Source organism: Canis lupus, chromosome 5 (genome assembly GCF_048164855.1).
Source record: "Canis lupus baileyi chromosome 5, mCanLup2.hap1, whole genome shotgun sequence".
Lineage (NCBI taxonomy): Eukaryota > Metazoa > Chordata > Mammalia > Carnivora > Canidae > Canis > Canis lupus.
Genome location: NC_132842.1, coordinates 67,256,631 through 67,267,999, shown reverse-complemented (window position 1 = coordinate 67,267,999; position 11,369 = coordinate 67,256,631). Strand labels below are relative to the sequence as shown.

The 11,369-nt window shown below is 52.7% G+C and overlaps 1 protein-coding gene across 1 annotated transcript in view; it reads right to left on the bottom strand.

Moving 5' to 3' along the window:
• Window positions 1-3,896: 3,896 nt before the first annotated feature.
• The window catches only part of N4BP1 (NEDD4 binding protein 1), a 49,502-nt gene continuing 42,029 nt past the window's right edge, over window positions 3,897-11,369 (bottom strand). Inside the window, exons 6-7 of the mRNA XM_072827132.1 lie at window positions 10,620-10,727; window positions 3,897-8,552 (exon numbers count right to left, since the gene is read on the bottom strand). Coding sequence (XP_072683233.1) covers window positions 8,195-8,552; window positions 10,620-10,727 — 466 coding nt within the window. The 3' untranslated portion in view covers window positions 3,897-8,194. The remainder of the gene's footprint in view (window positions 8,553-10,619; window positions 10,728-11,369) is intronic.

Below are 11,369 nucleotides of genomic sequence, written 5' to 3'. Positions count from 1 at the left end.
GGTGGCTGAGTGGTTGAGCATCTGCCTTCAGCTCACGTTGTGATCCTGGGGTCTTGGGATCGAGTCCTGCATCAGATTCTCTGCATAGAGCCTGCTTCTCCCTCTGCCCATGTCTCTGCCTCTCTCACTGTATCTGTCATGAATAAATAAATAAAATCTTAAAAAAAAAAAAAAGTCCCTTCCTGCTGGGGGTGGTTTGCAGGCACACGTCCTGGCCTCATCATGCAGATTTTCCTGGTGGTCATGGACACAGTGACATGGGGATGCAAAGCCCCATGGTGTGGTTTAGATTGAGACAAGCCTTGGGGCAGCAGATGGACTCCAGCCTGGGTGCTGGAATGTCTGAGGGAGCCCGCTCCCTCTACCCAGGCCATCTCGGTTGTGGATGAGGGCCTCTTTCCGCCAGCTATCCCAGGTGCCCTCCCAGTCCTAGGGATTTGGGACCAAGGAACCACGTGACCCCGGCAGTCACTCTCTAATACTTCCACTTCAGGGGGACCAACCTGGGCACATGGTGTTCAGGCTGGTCCTCCATACCAATGCCCCAGTCTGGGGATGCCCCTGCAGGTGTCAGACAATACTCTTCCAGGGACATAGTGGATTAAGATCTAGAGTTGAGCCTTGCCTCACCTAATGGCTGACAGTTGTGGGAACCCAAGCCAGCTGACCTCTGTACCCACTGTGAAGTAGGACTTGTCCTGGGCTGGACAACCTCTTCCTTCCTGAGGGTGTGTGCTGACTGCTTTGGACACCCTGGCCCCCTCATCTGTGCTATGCTGGACGGTGATGGGGTCTTTGGGGGTGTGCATGAAGGCGGAAAGAAGCTTGCATGTGTCAAGGGTGCCAGTTGCATCCCTCCCTCCACCCTCATTCAGAAACTGCCCTGGGATGGTTGTGATGGGAGCCAGCTTCCACCAGGAAGTGATGCCCAGCTAGGCTGAGGGTGGGGGGAAACCAGTCCTACAAGCAGGGGGGTGCTGGAAGGGGCTCCTTTGGCCCTTCTGGCTCTGTGCTCCCTGTGGCATCCTGCCTCTGCAGTGTCTTGAGTTTGAGAAACACAAGAGGCAAGATGAGGCCTTGAGGAGGAGCCTTACAGGACCCATATGCCTCATGAGGGGCACTGACAGGCCCTCAAGGTGCATTCCTGATAGTGGGTGTCAGGAGAGATAAGCTCTCGCCCAGGGGCCAGGCTGGGTTGCAACAACTCTCAGGCGGGGTGTTGGTTTGCAGACTGAGGGTACACTGGGGTCACACGTGGGTCTGATCTTGGTGGTCTGGGGTGTGGCCTGGCCACAAGCGTTTTAGTACTTGGATGTGCAGCCAGGGCTGCAAGCCAGGAGCTCCAAGGGCAGGAGCATCACTTCCACTCAGATGAGGAAACAGACCTGAGGCTCAGTAACCTCGAGGTCACACGGCAGGAAGCACCAGAGCAAGACCCGAGCCCTCGTGGCCAGGCCACCCGGCTGTCCCCCCTCCCGCAGCACGTCCCACCTCCCCCCTTCCAGCTAGGCCTCGGCTCCTTAGCCACACACGGGGGGAAGCACGTGCCCTGCCCGCCCCGGGGGGCTGGCGAGGGGAGAGGGACCTGCAGCCCTGGAGCCTCAGGTCGGGGCGGGCGCGGAGCCCGGCAGCGCCTGAAGCTCCCTGCCGCCGCCGAGGGAGGCCTCTGCTTCCTGCAGCCTGTTTCGGTGGATGAAACCCTAGACAGATGCTGGAGCCAGACAGGCGGGCAGACAGGCGCATTCTCTTCAGGGCGGCCTCCTCCTCTCTGGGAGCGGGACGGGGACGGGGACGGGGACGGGCAGGGCCCGCCCAGGCTGACCCCAGACTGGGTTTCAGGCCGTGAGGCCCAGCAGGGCTCCCTGGGGCCGTGGTGGGGGTGGGAAGGGAGGCCCCAAAGCTGCGGTGTAGTCGGTGCTGGGAGGCCGGTGGGAGGGGCCGGTCCAGGAGGTGCCACTGGCTGTGGCCGCCTCTGCCCTGTTTCTGGCAAATCCCTGCTTGCCAATGACGGCCACCGCCCCGGAACCACAGGTGTCAGGGGGCTGGAACTGGAGCTGCGGAAAAGGCTTTTTTTCAGTTTTCAAAAATCACCAAAGCTCCTCCTACTGGTCTGCACCCCCCTAAGTGAAATGGAAGGTGGGTGTGATGGAGGCAGGGGCTCACCCCAGGCCGTGCGGGGCGGCTTTTCCTTTTTAGAGCTGTGTTCCCCGAGCGTCCCGCAGGAACAGCGCTGGACGGGCCGCGCTGCACAGGACGCAGCTTCCCCCACAGCTTCTCCGGGCAGCAGCCTGACGACCCTGACCCGGGTCACGGGCTCTCAATTCGGCGCCCTGGGTGGGGGCAGGGCCCGCCGGGCGCCATTCTGGCTGCCACGTCACCTCTGGCCGAATCCTGGACACGTCGGCCTGGACAACTGCAAACCTGCCAGCGGCCCCGCGCGGCGGCTCCTCGCAGACTCCTCAGTGTCGTGTGGGTCACGAGACAGAATTAGGCTTGGCGAGCGCTCGGCGCCAGGGTCGGGTCCTCGCGCAGCTCGGGGCCAGACAGTGGCTCTGCCTGCTTCCCAGGTGGTGACATCGGGGGGCCCTGTGGAGGCTCCAGGTCTGGCCCACACTCCCGGTGAGCGGAAGGGACAGGAGAGCATCTGGAGTCCAGAGGATGAGCCCTCGGACCTTTGGTTAGGAGACGTGGAGCACCTGCAAGGCTGTGAACAGGGGGGTGTCGAGGGGCTGCTGGTCAGAGCCACGGCGATGGCTCCGAAGGTCACTGAGTGGGGCCCGGTGTGAGGCGCTGGGTATGAGCACCCCTATTCCGCACGACGCCCCTGGGGCAGGGCGTGTATTCCATTACGCCTGTTCACAGATGAGGACGTGGAAGGGTACGAAGGCCTGACTCTGGACAGACAGGCCTGGTGTCTGGCCAGCTGGGGAACCGAACAAAGAAAATCACAGCAGGGGGCACTTGGGTGGCTCAGGTGGTGACCTCCGGGGCCCAGGCCTGGGATCAAACCCTGCACGGGGCTCCCTGCTCAGCGGGCAGCCGGCTTCTCCCTCTCCCTCTGCCGCTCCCCCTGCTTGTGCTGTCAAATAAATAAATAAAAAAAAAAAAAAAAAAAGGAATTCACATTGGGGGATTTTTCAGGCAGCCTCAAGAGGAAATGGGACACCGAGGAGGATAAGCAGCAGCAGGAAACAGCTTGCGTGAAGGTAGGGGCGGAGGGCTCCTTGAGGCCGGAGGGAGAGTTTCAGCAGACACTGGTCAGCCTCTGACGGTTTTCTGATGGGGGTGAACGCTCCTGAGCCCTGACTGCATCCCAGTCGTCGGGGTCGGTCTAAAGCCATGCTGAGCCCCTCCCACTCAATCTGCTGAGTCTACGCGCAGTTATACCTGCTTCACTCAGGACTCTTGATTTCAAGGCTTGTAAAGCCAACTTGAGCTAACTTCACAAAGGGAAGCGCGTTCTCGACATCCGAGGAAGGGCGTGGGTGCCACGGGACCTGTGCTCCTGCCCAGGAACCCCGCTGTCCTGCTCCTGCTTCTCTACCAGACAGCTTCCCCCAGGGCAGGAAAATGGCCTTCAGGAGACCTGGGCATGACGTTCCTCAGTCCCACCACCAGGGAGAAAGAGCCTAAGGGTGCCCCTGGTCAGCCCAGCTCGGGCCAGGTATCTGCCCCGGTGCCCACAGCTTGGCTCAGCCTGTCCCGGGCCCACCTCAGGGCCGCACGGTGTGTTGGGAGCCTTGACGAGAAGGGAAGAGCCAGGCAGACACTGCGCCTGCAGCCTAGACTCCCACCGCAGCGGAGTAGTGGGTTCCCTGGTGCAAATGCACACAGTGTGATTTCTCAAAGTCTTATCAGCTGCCAGATACCGCAGTCAAGAAGGCACCGTCGTCCAGTTCAGTTGAGCAGACGTTTATTGAGCACCTATTAAGTGCAAGGCACTGTGCTAGGTGCCATGGGAAATACAAAGAGTGAACACAGACGGTCCCTGCCCGCGAGGAGCTCACAGTCTAGAAAGGGAGGTGACACAGTACACAATCAGCGGCAGTGACACCGGCCAGGGCGGCGAGTGCCAAAAGCAAGACACGAGTGCTGTAGGTCACAGAGTGCCATGGTGTTGCATCTGGCCAGAAGCACGGGCAAGGGCACAAAGAGGACACAGGCTGGGCCTTTGAGGGGGAAGCCATTTGGGAGAAAGGGCATCTCTGGCAGAGAAGAGAGGCGCACACAGAGGCAGGAGCCCACAGGTAACCGAGGAAATGCATGTGGGCTGCAGTGAGCATCCGGGGAAGGGCAGTCACCTGTGGCCACAGGGTGGACAGCACAGATACTACGCTCAGGGAGGGCTGAGCTGCGTGCTCTGGCCGAGAGGCACTGAAGATCACTGAACAGGATGAGGGTGTGACCAGCAATGTGTTTTGGAAGATAAATCTGGGAGGGAGGAGAGGTGGGCTGGTTGGTCAGGAGGCCACGAGAGCATGACGGGTGGACCAAGGGGACCCTGTGGCAGACTGGGGTGGGGAAGGAGAGCAAGGTGCAGATGCCGGCCGAGGGCCTGGGGCCCGTGTCTGAGGATGTGATGGGGCTTTCAGCTGAGCTGGAAACTCGCTCCCTCGGGGCAGGCCTACAGGTGGGACTAGAAGTCATTGCCCAGAGGGGACATGTGAACCCAGGGAAGTCAGGGTGGAGGAAAGCTGGAGTTAGTGAGCCCTAAGGGCGAGTGCAGTTTCTCACAACCTGGTCCCTGGACAGCCTGCTGGGAAACACCCAGGGAGCCTGCTGAAATCTCCCCAGTTTCCACACTTTACTCCAAGGGCACAGCCCCCAGAGCTGTGATCTGCAATTTTTAGTAAGAGCTGCCTTTCCCACCACAAGTTCCATGGCTGGTCCAAAATTTGAGAACCATCTGTCAAGAAAAGGGTATCAAGGAGTGGCCTTCTGGTAAAAGAAGAGAAAGGAATGAAGAACATTTGGGAGGAAAATCTCAGAAAATGGGGAAAAGAAGGCCACAGTGACAAATATTCTGGTCGCTGAGTGTGGACATGAAGACTGAAGATTGAGAAAAGGCCTCGAAGACTGAAGATTGAGAAAAGGCCTCTGAATTCAGCAATTACGTCACTTCTAGATTTTTCCTATTTCCATGCGGTGGGATGAAAACGGAGTTTGCAAAACAGGAAGTAAAGAGTGGGAAGGTGAGGGGGAGCAGTAGTGCATGGAAAGGATTCCTGGGGCAATCGGGGACTCTCAGTATAGGATCTGGACTGTAGTAATGGGGAGTAAGGGGAGGTAGATCATGAAGAAACAAATGGCAGGAGTCAAGCAGCTGACGGAACCGAGCATGGCTAGGAGAGGGACCCAGGAGGAAGGCCGAGGGAGGACACGGCAGTGCTGGTGGAGAGCTGCACAGGGGAGGCCACATCTCGGAGGTGCCCAGGGCGGCAGGCTGGAAGCTCAGGGGGCCCAGGGCCTGGGGCGCTTCCCATGATGGGGGAGCATGGCTTTCTCCGTCAATCATATTCCACTAGTGCCACAACAAACCTAAGGAAGTGGGACCCCAATCCTCCTCTCAGAGGCCTGAGTCCAGGGCGACTCTGCCAAGCCACAGCTGAGCCTACCCGTCATCCGGGATGGCTCAGGGGCCTTCCCACGGTCTCCAACCCTGCAGCCTCCAGGCTGCAAACACAGGCTACTGGACAAAAAGGTCAAACGAGGCGTTTTTCTACCAGAGGAGGTAGCTGGGGCCTGGGGAGGAAGGCAGGCCTGGGAATTGTCCTGTATTCACCATCTATGAAATTCTCTAGCCCTGGACAGCTTCTCTCTGAGCGGCAGGCGGCCGTCTGAGTGAGGTGGCGTCCCCCGCCCTGCCACCTACTTCCAGGAATGCCAGGAAGTATGGGATGCACAGCCATGACACACACATGCCTGAGGAGTTGCCAAACGAGGAAGCTTTGCTGCCAACACCACCACGGTGGTTCAGAAATCGACCACTGGGGGCAGACCACAAAGAAACATTTGAGTAGCATCAACACTGGGCCTAGTATTAAGAGAAGGCCGAGAACAAGTAATGGCTTTTTTTTTTTTTAAAGGTTTGAAAATTGAATTTCTAAATATTAAAGTTAACTAAACCTGCTGGGCTTCAGAAAGAACTGTGACTTACGTGTTATAATTTATCAAGGGGAGTAATTAACCTACTTAGCCTTCTGCATCCCTCCTTCTCGTACCCCAGAAAGAGGAAAGGGGCAAATAGAGCTTTCAGAAACAATACTAAGAATATAGAGGCTTAGATAACCCAAAGGTCAAGGGTCTAGTCACTTCTAGAACCTAGGAAACCCTGGAAGTCCTGGCCGTAGCCAGCCCCATGGGGCATCCCTAGAGGCCCGGTCCCCTTCCAGGAGGATCTGTGTGGCTAAGCCTGGGCCAGGGAGGTTTACCACTGGGTCCTTCTCTGCAAATAGGAGAAATACTGGATTGGCAGCGCTGTCCGACCAAACCTCAACCCAGAAGATCAGAGTCACTGTGAGACAGCTCTAGCCCTCACACGTCTGCCACGCTTTTACAAACCACCAGTTCTGAAGCTGAGGCACAGGGGCTGTGGGACTGAGTCACTTCCTGCCCACCTGGAGTCGCCTACCTCCTCATGCACTGCTGGGCAGGGGACTCTGGCAACCTGACCCAACGCGGCGGGGGACAACCAGCTCCTGGTTAGGAGACATCTTAAAGGCATTGGAGAGAAAATGTGATTGATATACAAATCTGGCCACCCGGAGGACTCTGGATTCATCCCCTGAGGGAGGCAGGGGACACACACACCTGGGGGAGCCTCCTCGGGAGCCACTAGCTCTGCTCGTGGGTGACAAAGTCCCTTCACCATGAAGAACAGATCGGCCCCGAGTCCTCGGCAGCTGTTTCTGGGGTTAGGAGGGACACAAGCCACAGGGCAGACACGAAACTGACCGCGAGCAGCCTGGGAAGAGAACAGGTAGAAAATACAAAGCCCTTTGAAAGTCCAGAGAACAGTAAAGATGTTAAGTATAATTACCCAGGAAAAGAACTTCACTAACACAGAATTTTGAGCAACACCGAAAAACACAATATGAAGATACCAATGCTGAGATAGACTCACTGGAAGGGCGGTGAGGAGAATACTAAAAAGACAAACACAGGAAAAATAAATAAGGGGCTCTGGGCCCCCACGGCAGCTACTAATGCTATTTATTGGCTTGGGTCATTCTTGAGCATAGAAAATCACGTTTTGGCAAAGCTCACAAACTTCACATGGGTTTCTCCCATGGTTCATGGACATAAATTTACGGTAACAATGGGGCTCTTCATGGAACGTCCTCACATCCTGCTATTATTTTCAGAGGCTAAGACATGACTCCTAGAGTCAGCCAGGTACAGTGAGGCCTCAGCCTGGTGAGCATGTCAGAGCACTGGACGAGGAGTCTGGTCCCTGCCCAGCTGCTCTGCAGCTGTGGACCTGGGCGTGTGCGATGCAAGCACACTGAGCCTCAGTTCCCTCTTCTGCAGGGTGGGAGGGGAGGTAGGGTGGGACTTTGTGAGTTCTAGAGTATCTTCTCACCCAGACAGTCTGGGAGTCTAACTGTGCCCTGGTTGTTAACAATGGCTAGGCACAGGTGCCATCTAGTGGCATCACCTGCCCATTCTCACAAATGGCTCCAAAGAAAGACCCACAGGAGTAAAACCTACTCCTATGACTCTAATTCCAGGGGTGAGGGCAGAGGAGGCTGGGGGGTAGGGGGATGAGCACACTTCATGTTAGTGGACGTTACATAGTCATCTCAAGAAAATATACTTTAAGAGGTCTTGCTTTCCCTAAGAAAGCGACTCTTTTTTTATTTAGAAAGGCTAATCATATCCATTTGTCAATATTTTCAGCTTTAAGGAAAATAGTTTAAAAAACATAAAAATGTAAATACACTCAAGAGTAACTGCTATTAAACAGTTCTGAACAGGCAGAAAATGTACTTTCCTTTTACAGAAAATGTTAAATCTGTAATAGCAGCATAATTTATATATAGAAAAAGCTGGTTTTGAAAACCCAGATTTTTTTATACACAAAACATCTGTTTTCTTTTCTATACACTACAACAGCATTTCCACTGGGAAATCGGTCTCTTCACATTATGTTGCTCCCCGCTGCCACGTGCAGACACTAGGTCAAGTGAGACCTTCAGTCCAACACCATGGCCGACAGTGCGTTCAGGTCTTTCATGTACGGATGGGCCACCAGTATCTGGTCGATTTTCAGTCTCTGCTCGGAGTCAGGGAAGATCTTCAGGAGGGCCTCCCTCAGCTCGCTGGTTTCCGCGGGAGACCTCTGTGCTGGCATGGGCACACTCTGCTGCATGCTGGGAAGGTTTGGCAGAACCGGGAAGCGGGGCTGCTGAGGAAGCCAGTGGCTCGGTGGGGTGCCCTGAATCCGGGCTGGAGGCTGGTGACTGGTGCTGGCTGCCTGGGCGCCAGGGACTCTGAAGGTGGGGTCAAACATGCCCACATTTGGCAAGGCATTGAGGAGGGGCTGCATATTTCTGTGAATAGAATGTGTCTGGTGAGTTGGGTTATAAATGAGAAACATATCCACATGACCTGCTGCTGACCTCAAGGTTGTGCTGCTCCACGGCTTCTAAAGGCCAGCTGCCCACAGAGAAGTCCACATCCACAGTCCATAGGGATGACACCTACACCATCCCCAGACTGGTCACAACAGGCAGTGATGAGTACCCTGCCCTCCCAGGTCCCTAGCTATTGAGAATTGAGCCCAGCCAACTGGGTTGGCTTGCAGCATGGGTTTGCCAGATTCACCTGAGAGCTTTCAAGAGACACAGAAAACAGGGTGTTAGTCTTCCGGAGACTCTAACTCTGTGTGGAACCCTAGCTGAAAGGGCTCAGAAAAAGGGACTCCTTTGGGGAGAGACAGCCACTACCAATTCCTGTAGTCCCCAACGCCGCCTGCCAATCTGGGGGAGGTGTTGGTACCCACAACCTGTACATTCATGGGTGTGTGTGTGTGTTGAAGGCATCTGTCCTGTTAAGAGGCATCCCAGGTGACTTGGACTTGCAGCTGAGAAATGGGGCTGGCTGAACACTTTTCCCAAATTCAATAGCTCAACTAACTTCAAAAGTTAGACCCTCTGTGAGGGGTTACTATTAACTTCTTACTCAACTAGTTAACACACTGTAAAAAAGTGATGAGGTGTGCAGGCAGGCAGACCCTGCTGTCAGGCTGCTGAGGTGTGGAAGGAGCCAGAGAGCTTTCTGTTAAGTCTGACCCATGGGCCTTGATGCTTGCACATAGGCACCAGGTCTTAAAAGCCCAGTGCAGATGCAATGACACCCAGCAGATGTTAAAATGGCTGCCATTCTCTAGGTGTAGGTAGAGAAGCAGAACCTTGGGAAATAAGCCCTCATCAATGTAATAAAACCCAAAGGCTCAAAAGAGAAATGATTCCTAAGACCAGGGAGCTGATATTGCATTGGTCTCCTCTATAGAAGATACCTCTGCATGAACTACCCTCAAATCCAAACCTAGAACACCCAAGGTTTGGATTATATAACCCAAAGGATGCGGTTATAAATAAAAAAGATCAGCTGTGTGTCACTGGGTCATACTGTCTGCCAGCTGGGCACAAAGAATACTTTAGTTAACAATGTCCACTACCTGACAATTCTGAAAACAAAAACAACCACTAGCAATATATCTTAAAAACAAAACAAAACAAAACAAAACAAGAGGTGCTTGGTGGCTCAGTCGGTGAACCATCTGCCTTCAGCTCAGGTCATGATCCCGGGGTCCTGGGATGGAGCCCTATATCGGGCTCCCTGCTCAGCGGGGAGTCTGCTTCTCTCTCTCCCTTCCCCCCTGCCCCTGCTTGTGCTCTCTCTCTCTCTCTCAAATAAATAAATAAAATCTTTAAAAACAAAAAAAAACCCCAAAGACCCAAACTACAACAAAGAAAAACTAAACTATCAAATCAATTTCAGATGAATATAAATTATCTCCATTCAGTGGAGATAGAAAGCTCCCCAGCTAGTGGTTCCTGAATAGTAAGTAAATTAACAGGAGCATAACAAATTAAAAGCAAATTATTTTGGAAAGTGAATATAAAAGGACAGTCACACATACATAATGAACCTAAGTGACCACCAGTAAAATCTGCTCTTTTTAGACCTACACAGTCTGGCCCCCATGCTTTCTAGGATTAAAACCAAAAGGAGGGACGCCTGGGTGGCTCAGTGGTTGAGCATCTGTCTTCAGCCCAGGGTGTGATCCCAGGGTCCTGGGATTGAGTCCCACATCGGGCTCCCTACAGGGAGCCTGCTTCTCCCTCTGCCTGTGTCTCTGCCTCTCTCTCTCTGTCTCTCATGAATAAAAAAACAAAAAAATATTAAAAAAAAATCAAAAGGATCACAAATGAAGATCTGGTCTTTAGCGTATGTGCTTGATTAGCTTTCAAATATATTACACCAGCACTATAAGTCTAGGCTAATAAAAATTTTAAAAGTGCCATCTTTAGTCCTTCAGAGACATCACTTACATTAAGCACAAAGAACTGAAGCAAGTCTGTAAATACAAAATAATGTGAAAAAGCAAATACCTAAGGAAGACTTCCTTCCGAAGAAAGTCTTCTAATCGAGGTCCACTTCTTCCCAGAGGGTCATCAGGAACCATAAATATGTCCCCAACGAAGGTATACTGAAGCAATCTACAACACAGTATGATTACAATGCTAGAGAAAACACAGTTTTCATTGCTATGGGAACTGAGAAGAAAGTAAAAGTGGTCACCTAATTCCAAAGCAACAGTCACCTATAAAATTATAAGGCTGCTTAACTGCCTAATGAAAAAAAACAAGCGGTAAACCATCTGAATTTCTCTTGGACACAAATTTAGTAATGTATGAAACTTTTATCAACTGGCCCTCATGTTTCTTGAGACTTGGAGTTTTTTCTTTTTTTAAGAAAATGTCCTACAATGTGCATTTTATTCCATACCATTATACAATGTTTACATATAGTTATAACTCTTATGAAAATGCTTTTTCTTGTAGATTTTTAATCTAGGTTTAGAAAGCATCTTTTTCTCTTAATTCAATTAAGGACACAACAGGTGTCCAACAAAGGTTTTACTTTTGAATAGGGTCTACGGACAAAACCATTGAAGATATATCCTCTTAAAACAACAAAACAATACGATCTATGAGGAAAGAAAATCAGAGATCAGTTCAGCATGATTTATGATTTAGCAAGTCTAGGCAAGATGTAAAAAAGAAAAAAAGAGCAAGTGCTTATGTTTGTTGTCCAGACCTTAGTTTCTGCCTTGTTTTGTGACTTCTGAGAGCCATGAG